This window comes from Coenobita brevimanus, chromosome 101, assembly GCF_032717465.1.
Source record: "Coenobita brevimanus isolate Jiangsu-jjx chromosome 101, ASM3271746v2, whole genome shotgun sequence".
In the NCBI taxonomy this organism is placed as follows: domain Eukaryota; kingdom Metazoa; phylum Arthropoda; class Malacostraca; order Decapoda; family Coenobitidae; genus Coenobita; species Coenobita brevimanus.
This window is the reverse complement of record NC_137054.1, coordinates 4,127,769-4,143,274: the sequence shown is the minus strand read 5'-3', so window position 1 is coordinate 4,143,274 and position 15,506 is coordinate 4,127,769. Positions and strand designations below refer to the sequence as shown.

The 15,506-nt window shown below is 42.5% G+C and overlaps 1 protein-coding gene across 1 annotated transcript in view; it reads left to right on the top strand.

Annotated features, from left to right (window-relative positions):
- The window catches only part of LOC145414891 (uncharacterized), a 120,415-nt gene extending 105,578 nt beyond the window's left edge, over window positions 1-14,837 (top strand). Inside the window, exons 6-9 of the mRNA XM_080284308.1 lie at window positions 8,753-8,943; window positions 10,544-10,738; window positions 13,035-14,297; window positions 14,442-14,837. Coding sequence (XP_080140434.1) covers window positions 8,753-8,943; window positions 10,544-10,738; window positions 13,035-14,297; window positions 14,442-14,837 — 2,045 coding nt within the window. The remainder of the gene's footprint in view (window positions 1-8,752; window positions 8,944-10,543; window positions 10,739-13,034; window positions 14,298-14,441) is intronic.
- Window positions 14,838-15,506: the final 669 nt, after the last annotated feature.

Sequence of the window (15,506 nt, the reverse complement as noted above, 5' to 3'; positions counted from 1 at the left end):
TCTCTCATATTTGCCTTCCTTACTCCCCTTTTATACATTTTTTATTTTATTTTTCTCTTTTTCACTCTTTTTCTGTGTTTTCGGGACTCATTGCTTTCTTTATTATTTTCTGGCATATTCTGGCCAACATACTTTCTACATACAATGAGCATTACATAGATATTTCTCTTGATTTGCCTTCTTCCAGTAATTCTTTGTCCTTATTTCTTTGTTATGCCTAGTATCTGTGTCTTTCTATTATGTTTATTCATGTTTCAACTTTTCTTCTCTTTCACGTTCATAATTCAGTGTTTCTTTTCTTTTCACTTCTTACTTTTCCACTACTTACGCTTTCCTTTACTCTTTCTGTCTCCACACGTTTCTGTTCAGTTTAGGGGAGTTAAGATAAAGTCATCATTAAGTCATTCAGTAAGAGAGTCTGTTCGTAAGGTAGAATCGTCTGGAGGCAGCAAGAGTGAAAGATGTTAAGAAATCGCAGTACTGAATGGATAAACAGAGTATATATTTTTAGTTTCTCGCTCGCTCGTTTTATGTATGCAAGTTTTCGCTGCCATTAAGGGCGGTGCAGTGCTAATGAGTCTGTGGTCTGCATATTGATACGATTTCTCTTCTCTCTCTCTCTCTCTCTCTCTCTCCTTGTTCATTTCTTCTCCCTTTCTTCATTGTCTGTTTTTCTCCACCTTTTTTTTGTCTATTTTCTCGATTCTTAATGTTTTTAGTATTTATCCCCTTCATCCTTCTCCTCTACTTATTTTATCCCTTGCCGTTTTTTAAATATATATACTTTTGGGTACTTTTTTTCTTATCTCTTTTTTTTTTCTTTTCTCAGATTCATTTTTCCTTGTTAGTTAGTTTCTGTCTTTCTCTCCTTTACTTTCTCTGCTTTATTTTTTTGTCTATATCATCAGTCCTTTTCTGTTTTCCATTTTCCTTTACTTTCCCTCTCTAACCGTCTATTGTCGTTCTTCTTAGCTCATATATATATATTTTTTTTCATTATCTTTCAGTCTCTCATTAAGGACAGTCAAGTGCCAGGGAATCTTGCGGTTGGAATAATAATACGATTTCTCTTTCAATTTGCCTTATCTTGCCTCTCTTTCTTTTTCTCTTCTTGCCTCTCCCTTTTTTTCTTTTTCCCTTTCATTTTCTTTTTATTTGTTCTTTTTTCCTCTCTTTCATTTTCCCCATTTCCTTCTCTGGTTTCCCATTTTTTTCTTTTTTATTCTTTGCATATTTTTTCTATTTTTTACTTGTACTGTATGTGGATTTTCAGTTATGTATTTTTCTCTCTCTCTCTCTCTCTCTCTCTCTCTCTCTCTCTCTCTCTCTCACACACACACACACACACACACACACACACACCAAACCTGCTCCAGTAAAAAGAGCTGTTTAACGATAGACTGATCCAAAACCGCTCGTTAGAACCACTTTCACATTTTTGGTAGGTGTTGAGAGAGAGAGAGAGAGGAGAGAGAGAGAGAGATCTAGTCATTCCTTCCTTTTATCTGCTTTTTTCATCTCTCACTTTAATTTTGCTCTTCTTTACACTCTGATGAGGGAAGGCGTTACGTCACACAGTTCCTCAGGGTTGCACAGATACACACACCACACAGATGTTACGGTTCCGCCACGGTGGTCCGGCCGTAACGCTAACCCCTTCCCCACGAGTACGTTTCTCAATATGTTCCAGCTGACATCAGACGTGTTTATTCACCTTAGCAGAACTCCCTCGTATTGATGAGGTTGTTGAGGTCCTGTCTAAGTCTTCTAGCTTAAGTGTTTTCAGTATTGCATAAAATCTCATTGAACTAGGAAATGAATAAATAAATGAATAAATAAATAAATAAATAAATAAGGAATAACGTCATTGTAGGGAAAGGAATAATTCATTAGCCACATGATATTTCGTCTGAGCTGAGTAAAATAGTCTAACATTATCAAGAAGAAAGTAATAGTCAGCTTATCAAACCGAGGAGTAAAATCGCATTCCTGTTAAACTTTCCACCAAATATCTCCGTAAATTAAATAAAGACGGCTGGTGGTTGTAGAAATAAATGTCTAATCGATGGAGAAAGGTGTAGTAAGAGAACTGATGTTATATAGGGTGCAAGAAACGATAACACGAAGGAAAGTCTCACCTCTCTCCCTCCAATCCTTGTAAAGACGTCCAGGAAAAAAGTGAGAAGCAGAACCGTAGGGAATTTAATTGACGATCGAAATTTTATATGAATATTAGAAAGTAAGACTGGTAATTAATAAAAAGGCAGAAACGAAACTATTAAGCATTTATTGGATAGCGGTACAGAGAGAGAGAGAGAGAGAGAGAGGTGCACTGGTTATGTCTCAAGGTTGTGAACATCGTCCCCATGGGTGTAGGTTGGTTGTAACACCCCTCCTCACCACCATCACCCTTACATCACTCCCCTACTCTCTCTCTCTCTCTCTCTCTCTCTCTCTCCCCAATTCATCCTTCATTTTCGTCCTTTATAAATTCAGTAAGTCTTACCTGATCCTTCCCTAGTTTTTCCAAAGCACACAAGTAGTAAATATTCTAATAAAGTATAATATAATCTCTTCCGATAATTTTCTTTTCAATCAGAGAGGCTCCACATCACCTCCACCTGACAAGTTTATTTCCGTATCAGGCACGTCAGTATTTTCTAGTAGGTTATTTATGCAGTCTGTGTGAATATTAACTCCTTGAACCCGATGACGCTTTGTTTCTATTCTCACTTCAATCGGACAAGTACATTTAACTTTGAACAGACTGTTGGAACTGGTGGGGTTGGATATAGCCTTCATCAGCGCCTTAAATAAGAAAAAAAAATCCTTCATTAGCTCAGTAAATTTATCTAGTGACACAAGAATAGAAATGAAAGAAAAAAAAAACTACACTACAATGAAAGGGTTAAACTAATAAATTCATAGGAAACGAGAATCCTCAGGTGAAATATGCAAAACAGATCGATTAGGAACAGATGTTGGAAATCCTCCGAAATTAATAAGACGGAATTATTTTTTTAATTGTACTTCTTCACCCTAATCCCTGGTGCTGGAGAAGGATGCCTTCATGCGGTGGCACTGATATAACTGGACGGCTTAACTGCCTGGATATACAGACACCCCACAACTACTTCCCTATCCCCCCAAACGGAGCATGGTGATCTGCAGAAGGGGAACACTACCCTGGATTCCACCGGGTTAACATCTACTACTATTACTGCTACTACTACTATTACTGCTACTACTACTACTACTACTACTAGTACAACTACTACTGCTACTACTACACGAGTAAAGGAAAATTGTAGACCTGTAGGGACATAACAGAAAGCTCCTCGTTGCAAACCTTACTGACCACAAAGCACTCATTGGCCCTATTGAAGCCAATACGCGTTTCTCTTACCATTGTCAAAGTCATTACCACTGAGACGAGTGATGGGTAAATGTGGTCACTGGCTTTGCTTTACTCTCTCTCTCTCTCTCTCTCTCTCTCTCTCTCTCTCTCTCTCTCTTTCTCTCTCTCTCTCTCTCTCTCTCTCTCTCTCTCTCTCTCTCTCTCTCTACGTATCTACGCAATAACCTCATTTCCAGCGTATACACATGTTCTCTCAAAGTCATTACCGATGGCCGTTACCTAAACAAACAACCGCAAGGCTACGGGAAAGTACAGCCTGTGTGTGTGTGTGTGTGTGTGTGTGTGTGTGTGTGAGAGAGAGAGAGAGAGAGAGAGAGAGAGAGAGAGAGGAGGGGGGGTTGTGTGAAGGATGTATCTGTGTTTATGTGTTAGAGTCCTTTCTGTGTATGTGTTTATGCACGCGCACCCTTGTTTATAATAATGTGCGCAAGTATTTGTGTGTAGGGGGGTGGGTTGTGTGTATTTGTAAGGTAATTATTTAAGAACCAACAAGTGCGGGAGAAAGTGGAATGTTTCTGTTTACCTGTGAGGCTATCGTTTATTATGCCACGGCTCTGGTCTGGACTGGAGGGGGTTTGCTTTTGTTTGTGGTCTGCCTGCCACTTCGTTTTCCCATAGGCCCTGAGGGAAGTGACCGAAGGACGGAGGAGAGAGAGCTTTCTTCTGTACTTTCCCTTTCTTACAGAGGAGAGAGTGTTCTGCGGTACACTTAGGGACGAAAGTTCTCCAGTTGCTTCAGTGCGTCACCTTCACTGTATTGGCGTGTGGAAAAAGTCAGTTATAGGCGTAGAAACATATCAGGCCTTTTTCGTCTAAGGAACATTAGCCAGCAGAGGAGACTGAGAAGTTGATGAATCAGGGCGAACTCTTATTCCCGACTTTATTTTCTTTTTTGTCAAGATAGCATATACGTGCACTCATTTGGCTTATCCCGATGACCTGTATACATATATTGACACACAAAAACCGCTATTACCACATATCCACATGTACATGCACTATTAGAAAGTAACACTGTGACACATACACACACTAACATTACTTTTTTTGCTTTGGCATTCACTGGTCTGGCACAAACACCCCTTTCTGCTTCATACCTGGCCAGCGTGGGGAAGGGATTATTATGGTCATCTCTCTCCCTCGGCGAAGAGGTTTGTTCTACAGTGAGCCTCGCACGAGTCAATATAGTTCAGGGAGAGAGCCGTCTGTCGCACATTTTGTCTCAATCCTTTTTCCCTGTATGTGGGAGAGCTTTCTGTTTTACTCTTCTACTCCGTTCATTTCTGATATAAGAGTGAGCTTTCTACGTTACTTCTCTACTCCATTTTTTTCTGTGTATGAGAAAACTTTCTGTTTTACCCTTCCTTTACCTTCATTGATACATGAGAGAGCATTCTGCGTTAATAACAATTTTTACAGAAAATGCTGTTCTGCTAAAATTTTTCAGTATGTGATAATCCTTTGCTTTGTACATAAACGTTCGTTGCTGTACTACCATTTTCTTCCATGAGAAAGAGAAGCGGCCTCTTTATTGTTGTTTTCTTAGGTGGGAGACAGACCAATTTCTTTTTCTTTTCTTTTTTATTCTGTATGAGAGTCGTTTGTGTGGCAATTCCTTTCTTATTGGAGAGATCCTTCTGTTGCTCTGGCCATTCCATATACAAGAGAAGTTTGGGCTGTAATATCATTTTCTTATCTACCAGAGAGAGAGAGAGGGAGAGAGGAGGAAGGGGCTTGGGCAAGAGAAGCATAATATATCTCTTTATTTGTTTATCTGTTTGCCTGTATGTTTGTTTGTGTTTGGTTGTGTTTATTGATTTCTACCTGTGTATTCTTTTATGTGATTTTGTATCCTTGAATGGCTTGTGTGTGTGTATGTGTGTGTGTAATGTATATGTGTGTGCATATGAGCGCACGTATGTGTGTATATCCTATCCTACAAAGAGATGCCATGTCCACATCCTTGCCGCAGGCGGGAAGGGAGTGTGTGTGTGTGTGTGTGTGTGTGTGTGTGTGTGTGTGTGTGTGTGTGTGTGTGTGTGTGTGAAGGTCAAAGTGTAATACACCCTTGGCCAAAGTCAGAAATGGACACTGCCCCCTCCCTTTCTCTCTCCCTTGCCCTTCTTTCTCTCTCCCTACTCACTTCTTTATCTCGTTAACCCACCGTCTTCTTTTCCTCGCTTCCACTCCCTTCCTTCCATTTTTCCAACTTTTCCCTTCCTTTCTCTCTCCTTCCTTCGTTATATCTTCCTCCCCTTCCTTTTTCTTTCCCCCTTTTTTCTGTCTCCCTTCTTTTCCTTCATTTCCCATCTCAGCCCTTTTGGTCTCTGTTCTCTCCCTTTCATTTTTCCCTCCCTTTCTTCATTCGCCCTTTCTCTTCCATTATCATTTTTATTCCTCTTCCTAGTTCTTGCATTTTTTTTGTTATTTTGAATTTAAAACCGGTAACGATTTTTTCACTTCAAAATAACGAGATTAAAACCATGTCGAATTTTTAACTTTTGAAATTCAGATGCCCAAGTACATTGTTAAACCACTTAAGTAGAAGGAGCATAATTTTTAGTGCATTCTTGCTGCTTCCTGTCGATTTTGCTAACTCTGGGTGGGGTTAGAAAATAGTCTCCACTAATTCCATCATCTAGTTTCTTTTCCTAAGCTGAGTGAAATCATATTAAGGTATCAAGAATAAAACGAAAAATAGGTCATTGGAGTGAAAGGACTAAGAACATCAGAACGTAATTAGGTTGACTAGCTCACACCAAGATCAAAAGATATCATACACGTTGGTTCCATACAGAGCAGCTCCTGTAAGAGGGTGTGAGTAGACTGCAAGAACAAGGCAGTGGCTTAAGAAAAGGTCGTAGGCAGGACTGGAGATCGTAGGCAAGGCTGGAGACCGTAGGCGGTAATAGACAGGACTGGAGATTGTAAATAGGACTGGAGGTTGTAAGCAGGACTGGAGATTGCAAGCAGGACTGGAGATTGCAAGCAGGACTAGAGATTGTAAGCAGGACTGGGGATTGCAAGCAGGACTGGGGATTGTAAGCAGGACTGGAGATCGTAGGCATGACTGGAGACGGTAGGTAGGAGCCACACTGAAGAAGGCTTTTCTGGAGTTGACTAATTGTGTAAGTGAAAAAGAAAAAGGAGGAGGGGAGTGATGAGGGAATAATAATATACAGTTAAGGTCTTAGTAGTAACCATTTTAAATGTATGATAAAAATAAGCGTTGAAATAGTTAAAAACGAATAAATGTATATGTATGTGTGTGTGTGTGGGGGGGGGGAGGTGTAGACAGATGGTGGAATTAAGTTTTTGAGGTCATAACCTGCCTTATGGCAAACAACCTCGAAGTGATCAATAGGTCTGTTGCTGTATGTTTTCCTTGGATCATCACCAACTCTCTCTCTCTCTCTCTCTCTCTCTCTCTCTCTCTCTCTCAACCAGTCACCATTTCACCCAGTGCCAAGGTTGAGGCTAGTTAGAGGCTGTCCGGATGGATAGATGAGAGGGAGATAATGTACAGTATAATGACGAGAGGCCTGGCACGAATCAGCGGGGGAAGAATATATGGAAATGAGATGAATAAGTTAGAAATGAGCTGAACATTAAAAGAAATTTGGTAATAAAAAAAAAATATCTGTGCTATGGGAGGAGGGATTTTATGATTCAATAGTGAAAGAACAAAAAGCTAGTCAAATGAATTCGTACATGTAAAGAGATGCAGTATCTAAATTCGGTATGCCTGTATTTCTTTCCTTGAACAAGAGAGGAAATGTTTGACAGTTTAACAATAAGTGTATTTCTCTAGTAGATGGCTCTTATTTAAAAATGTTCCTCTTGGTTTATTGGTGCTATTCTGTTACTAGTAATTATGTCTGTGACGCGATAGTCGTCCTGTGGGTTAGTAGTGTTTTCTTTGCTTTAATAGTCGTTCTGTTGGTTGGTATTAATTCTTTGACTTGACCGTCTTTTCATGCGGCTTCGTGGTAGTTTTTTACTGTTAACAATATATTATTTTGTTAATATATTCCAATGCTTTAATAGCCCTTTTCTTGTAACTACCTGTTTTGTAGGATTTGTATCAGTGGCATGAATGTATTTTGCCTTTCACTTGTTCCTTTCTTTTTGGACCATATACAAACAAGCCTTCAAACACCCACATTCCCCCCTCCTCCCCCCAAAAAAGACCCATTTCCCTGTAACGGTATTATAACTATGCCCCAATTTTCCAAAACAGGTCCAAACTGCCCCCAAATAAGTCTCTCACTGTTAGGACGGTAATAGGTGTTCCCTTCACTCCCTAGGCCCGGCTTCCAACTCACTATTCTGGTTGTTGTTCTTTGGGGGGAGTTTACTGAGTTAGGCTATGGCGGCTCTTATCTGATCTGGACACACACACACACACACACACACACACACACACACACACACACACACACACACACACACACACACACACACACACACACACACACACACACACACACACACACACACACACACACACAGAAGAAGGCACAGAAATAAATGGAAAGATGAATGGACTGGAACAGGTGAAAAGAAAGTAGCAGTAGTTAACATAGGTACCTGACAAAAAAAGTGACAAAAAAGAAACACGAGAGAAAGGCGTCAAGAGAAGTGCTTAAACCAGATTTGGGTATTATGAAAAGGAAAGTTCACAGATGTACTCTCTTTTTATTTTTATTTTTGTTTTTTTCTCTTTTTTTGCTACAGACCGCGTTTTTTTGTCGTAATAAAAATAATCAAGGGGCCATATCTCACTCACTCCCTGCTGTCCATGTATATTCTCTCTCTCTCTCTCTCTCTCTCTCTCTCTCTCTTATGTGGTGTATATCTTTTTCGTCTCTTTATTCTCTTGGGCACATTGACCTATTTTTCATTTTCATTTCATTACCTCCAGACAATTAGGTCATCCCCCTACCAAATACTGAAGTAGTTAATGAAGGCCAGTATCCAATCCCTACATTTTGAAAAGTCTTTTATACTCTGAAGAAAATCGAACGGAGAGAACAAGAACAAAATAACAGTTGTATGCCATGGGAGCGAAGGATTTAGGAGATACGATTATTCTTCATTGTTTGTAATTTCATTTATTTAAGTTCAATTACTTTTTCTATATTCAGTGTAATACAGTAAATTCTTTCCTTTTTCATTGCCATAAACAAAATTTTCTCGCGATTACATCTTGATTAGCAAATCTTCTTCCTTTTTCTTTCACTTAAACTATTTTTTCCCTTTTTCATTCATATTAGCTACATTTTACTTCCCTTTTCACCCTTATAACCTCTGCTGTTTTTCTCCCGTCGCCAGGTGGAGCAGGAGGCCTTCCCCCTGGACTGGCGGCAGCAGTGGGGGCAGCAGGAGGGGGGTCAGGGGGTGAGGGGTCGTGCGGCAACCAGGACTTCTTGACCAACCTGCTAGTGTACCAGTACCTGTCTGGGGGCATACCAGGGGGACAGGCAGGATCACACCCTCAACTCGCAGCGCTACTAGGCTCACAGGTACGGTACTAGCTGTGGGGGAAGGGTAAGAGTGATTATCAGTAGTGGTAAACTTAATAATAATAATAATAATAATAATAATAGTAGTAGTAATAGTAGTAGTAGTATTAGTTGTTGTTGTTGTTGTTGTTGTTGCTGTTGTATTAATAGTAGCAGTAGTTGTAGTAATAGCAGTAGTAGTACCCAAATAATAGTTACATTGGTGGTAGGTATTTTGTGTAGTGATGGTAGTGGTTGTTATGATAATGGTCAAAACAGACAATATTAATGGTAAGGCTGTAAAAATAGTGAAACTGATGACTGTGATAATGACAATAGTAACAGCGGTCGTCATGATATACGTAATAATGATAAAATAATAATAATGATAATAATATTGATGATGTTCTCGGTGATAAAGATCTTAGCTACTGTTTTCAGATGCGATGTGGAATTTACAGTAGAGATAACTTTATATTGTGCTAAATGAAGTTCTGTTTTATTTTCATCGTCTGTGTTTTCTGTACCATAACTTTCTCATTTTTAAGTGAAAAGAGCAGTAATGTTTGACGCATTGTGTGAATATTTTGATCTTCTGTTCGGCATCTTTCAATCTATCTTTCCGTTTTATAGCTCTGCAGTTTCCATCACCACCACTACCTTCACCTCCCTTATTATCAGTCCTCCCCATCGCCACTTATCAGTCACTACCACCACTACTCAACTGTTACTTTCACCATCACTGCCACCACGCCATCTTTTCTTCTCTTGCCCAATACTCCACTTCTCCCTTATTCCCCAACTATCTCTTTCCACCTAACACCTCTTCAGTCTGTCCCTTACTCACCACCACCACTTCACCAATCCCCCTCCCCCCCCTCTCTCTCTCTCTCTCTTTCCACCACCTCACCAACGTTTCTTTCTCTTCGTCTCTCAATGTTTCCACCAGCGATCTTCACACCTCACCATCGCTCCATCAACACTCTTCCTTGACCAACACTTTCCCCCTCTCTCCCCTGACTCTCCCTCCTCCACGAACTCTTCCTTCGAAAGTCTCGAGTCTCCCTCTTTCCACCAACTCTCTCCACTACTGAGTCAATAGTCCCTCTCTCCCCTAGCGGTCTCCACTCCCTCACTAGTCTTCCACTTTTCATCATAACCCCACCATCCTCTCCCTCTCTCCATCAGTTCTCGCCACCTAGTTCTCCCATGCCTTTCCTCTCCACGACTGTCTCACAAACCTCTCCCTCCCTCCACCAGTTCTCCACCAACTCCATTACCTCTCCCACATCTCTCTCCACTACCACCTCACGAACTTCTCTCTCTCTCCATCAGTTCTCTGCCAACACCACAAACCTCTCCCTCACCCTCTCCCTTCTCCACCACCTCCTCACCAACCTCTCACTCTCTTCACCAGCTATCTCCCTTTCTCCAGCTATCCTTATTCTCTCCGCTAGCTCTGTCTCTTTCCACCAATGCCTCCCTCATCATTTCCTCTCTTCACCACCATCGTACCAGCATCTCTTTCCATCTTACCACCGGTTCTGCCCGCTGACTCCTCCCTCATTTTTTGCCCTCTTTATCACTGCCTCACCAACCCGCCTCCCTCTCTCCACCACAGGGCCCGGCCACCACCACCGTCACCACCGTCTCCACCAGCGAAACAACCCTGGTGGTGGACGTGCCTGCCTCCACCATCTTCTCCACCTCCACCACGTCTTACGTCACCACCATCACCTCCGTCGACACCACCATCCTGCCAGTCATCTTCAGGGGCTCCAAGATCACCACCACTATTACAGAGAGCACGGAGGAGGTGAGTGGTGACGGGTGGTGCTGAGTCTTGGTGAAAATGAGTAGTGATGATTAAAGATGTGAGTGATCGTGGGTGGTGGGGAGAGGCGACTGATGATGAGAATGAGTGGTGAGGGTTATGGATGAAAGTGGTGAAGAGATGTGGTGGTGGGTGGCGATGATTGGTGGTGAGGATGAGTTTAGTGGTGATGATATGATGAGTGGTGAGTGTGTGTGTTTTTTAGATGATTTTTGTGGTGTGAATAAGTGACTTTTCACTTATGTAAGCGCACGTTTACATTCTCTCATTCACAGACACACAATCACGAACATGTTATCAAACACACATGAAGACAAGGACAACATTGATATAAATTACATTAACTTACTCAGGTCCGTGGAATTGCACAGTCGAAGCCATCAACTGAAAGAAAACTCAGGATCTCAGTATATTATTGGATACAGATCATAGAATCATTATGAGACAAAGCCGTAATTCAAAAAAAAAAAAAAATGAACACAAAGGCTGCTGGCCGCTCAAATGTCCACCAAATTTTCGTTCAGACACACAATAGCTCTAATACACTATTCCATTCATAGGGTAGAAACATTATCATCCAGAGTTCAGGTATATTGCAACATCAACTCTCCTGTTCACTAAGACTGTCCAATAATGGTCAAGTCTATCAGATCTTTGCTCAAGGGTCCACATGTCAAATTTCTGGATCTTATCTGTCCGCCTTAATTAACCTGCCACCAATTAAGACCAGCAGGTGAGTATTGGACAAGGCAGGTGTTGTAATCGACCAACCTGACCATTCGAATCGATTCCCGTTGACTTTAATCGCCACGCAACGCTACGGTAGCACGAAACTGGCAAAGGGATGGAACCGAAGTCCTTTTTAAGTTATATCTTTCCAACTATGACAGCCGTATAGTCAGTCTAAAATGAGTGAAAACCGCGAAATCGAACAATCACTGTGGAAATGAACGCAAACTTAGGGTAGCGTTTGGAGTACTTTTGAAAGTTTATTTCAGCATTACCTATTATTTTCATTTACATCGTTCTCTATATTTTTAAACCTACAGATCTGGCGTTTAAGCGGGCTGCTTTTGCAACTACACTTCCTAATATATCTCCTCTTTCTTTCTTCGCCGTTGCTGATTCCGACTACCTATTTTGTGTCTTCGAACTTTCCCTCTTGATTCCTTTTTCATATTACGAATGGGTAGGAGAGAATCGAAAGGTTGGTTGGTTTTTGATGGCTGGTTGGATGAGAGTTCTCTCCATGCAGTTTTTAACCCTATCATACCTGCCTCTTTAATGTTTATTCTAGCTAATGGCGGAAGATTTAAGTCAGCTGAGACTGAGCATAAGAACCTGAGAGTGTTGGTACTTCACTACTTGTCCTTTAATGGATGGGAGAACTCTTATTTTGTTACAGCTAAAGTCAGATGATTTTGCTCAGCTGAAAGTGAGTGACAGGAGCCTGAGTGTTAATTTCCTTGTTCGCTTCCTCCCCTCCCCTTCCCTTGCACGGTATATCGTGTTCTGGGTAAAAGAGCGATAAAGTACTTATATTTGTTGTCTTTTGTGTGATTGAGCTCCGTTATAGCGGCCGGAATAGTTGTGTTTACGTTGCACGGCAGTAGCTTGCTCAATCCGAGGACGTCTTTTTATTTTTGATGAGATTACTCTTAGATGATTATATTAAACAAATTTATCATCTTTATAAGTGGAAGAGTTAAGACTATATCTAACCCCGCCAGTTTGAAAGTCTTCCCTGTGTTGAATAAAGACTTGACGGTAGTACACACACACACACACACACACACACACACACACACACACACACACACACACACACACACACACACACACACACACACACACACACACACACACACACACACACACACACACACACACACACACACACACACACACACACAAAGTAGGTCATCATAGAGAAGTTTTGTTTCTTTTGCCGGTCATTTAGTTTTGACACTTGTATCATTCCCTCTGCTTTCCTGCTCAGGTACAGACACTCCTTCTCGCTTCTATAATTTTATGTTTCTTTCTCTTGTTTTTGACTTTCATCCACTCTCTTCCTTTTCCTTAACTTATATGTCTCTGCAGTTTAATCTTTAAATTTTAGCCTGATTCTCTTGCATTTTCCTCTTTAGTTCTGACTTCTTACTGATCAGTTTTCCATTGTCTTTCCTTTTATATTTTAACTCTAGCCCATTATTTTCCCCATGTTTCTCGCTTTATTGCTGATCATCTTCTGATCTCTTTTTCCTTGTCTCTCCAACAGGTCATCACAGCCACTGAATATTTCACCGAATCATCTGTCCACCAGCCAACAATCGTCCAGACCCTTCCTGTCCACATTACCATGACCGAGACTCGAACCAGGGGCCTGGACGGTCGCTATACCCTCTTCGACTTCACCCCGGGTCCCACCTCGGTCATCCATGAGCCCCTCCCGACGGCCACCTTTGATCTGGACCCCACTGCACTTGATCTGGCGAACCTGGATTTGTCGCAGCTTGACCTTGCCAGCCTAGCGGAGAGTTTACCACCTGGGGAAGGGGACCAAGTGCTGTCCATGCTGTCTTCACTGTTGCAGAATTACGATGAAGAACCAACTGATCCTTACACGCCTTCCTTCCCAAGCAGAAGTAACGTTGGTGGTAACAGGAGAAAGCCCAATCGGGACTTTCGGCACCCGGCACCGGGGACTCGATTCACCAGCAATGGCGGGACTAGGTTCAGTGAGTCTCCTGATTATCCTGATTATGGAGATGCTGTGGACGAGACGCCGCAGTTCAATGTCCTCCGAGGTTTCACACTGAGTGATCGAGTAGCCAGCCAAACTTCAGGAGGATCATCAACTGGTAGGGCAGCTACAGACACTCGCTATAGCAAGTATCATCGTAAGAGCAGAGTGGAGAACAATGGCATCAGCACCACAGAATCAAGCCCGAGGGAGAGCGAGCGATTCTCAGCAACCACCCGCAGACGGACGGTTTCCAGAGCTGGTGATCGTCGAAGATCTACAAAAAGTACTAATGAAGGTCAGAGCAACAGATCTCCAAGCTCACGCTTTGTACCAGCACCGGAGTCCCAGTACTTTGAAGAGGGTACATCCAGTTTTCGTCCGTTTGGGCAGAGGCGAGATCGTGAGGTCTCAACTACACGTCGCCGTGGGAACCTGGAAGAAAGAACTCCTGCCAGTCCACAGAGGCCTAGGAATATGCCCAGGAATTCTCAAGAGAAGCGTCCCACCAGACTTTCTACTCAGGCCCGCCCTGCAGCTCAGCCCCGCCCTGCAGCTCAGCCCCGCCCTGCAGCTCAGCCCCGCCCTGCAGCTCAGCCCCGCCCTGCAGCTCAGCCCCGGCCCTCTCCACAACCCACACCAGCTAAGGGCCTAAGCACAGTCCTGACCATGTATATTAGTGGATCTGAACCTGGGCAGTTTTTCACCAGGGTCCGAACCATCCAGCTTCGGTCTCTAGGCTCCTCCCGTCGCCGGAGAAGTCCCAAAGAGCTGCCTGTGTCTGCTATTGTTTCTGTGGTGGGAGAGCCTGATCCTGAAACCACTGAAATGACCAACCCAACAGTCTCACCAGACACTGAAGTAACCACTCCAACAGCTACATCTCCATCTCCATCAGTAGTACCAACAACACCAACCTTTGTAGCACCCACGCCAACCAAGTTCGTCGCCCCACAAAGCCTGATGAAGATGTCTGTCCCACAAGCACCGCCAGACTCAGATCCGCAATCAATTGTGAAGATGCTGAAGAAGTTGGAGCCAGTGAAAGTGAAGAAGATGCTTCGCTCCTTGCAAAAATGGGTCGACTTTTACACCCACGAAGTTTTAGACGATGAGACTGACAACCAAGTGACGCCAGAGCTGACTTCCTCACTCAGTCTGGACATCCCAGAGATCGAGAACGAAGCCACTTACGTTCTTCCTCGTCCTCCTTCGTCCATCACTTTACTTCCCTTTCCCACAACGGACATGTGTCCAGCCCCCCCCACGGTCACTTCAATAGTCTACCGCACTGTGGTGGTGACCGCAGGAACAGATGTAAAGTCCACAACAGTTTAATGTTGTAGGAGCGTCCCTAATTTAGTCTCCCTAGGCTGGCTTGCATTATGGTATTTCCTTCTCTAAGTGACCTAGCTTTGTAATGCCCTTTCCCTCACACAGAATATGATTTCAGTTATCCCATTTTGCTGTGAATTCTCTCTCTCTCTCTCTCTCTCTCTCTCTCTCTCTCTCACCATGTCAGCCAGTAGGGGACATAGGGTGTAAACCAGTTAGCTTATATTTATCCATGAGTAAGTGTGCATGTATGTGTCCATGCTGTACATAGAACCGCTTGTGTGCACCTGGTTTGTAAATAATGTGTATGTGTGTGGTGACCTTCGTGAAAGTGTACATGACTGTGAGTGTTAGGGTGCAACACTCCACCCAGCTCAAGTTTTCCCAAATGTCTCAGAGGACGACGTGAAGGGTGAAACAAAAAACGGGAAGTGGTCTGAAATCGTCGAGGTTCTAAAGTATCCTCTTGAAGAAGAAAATGGTAGTGAGTAACAGTGACATTTTCTTTGCCTGTTACAATCTGTTCAGTTGGTATTTAGGTGTCGTTTGTGATAAGATGTTATGGATCATTGTGAAGGATCGATAACAAATTCCCTTTTTGCTTTGTCTCCAAATCAGGTCTCTCTCAGACTTGATCCTAAACTGTCCGATTCTATCTTTTAATTCTTATGC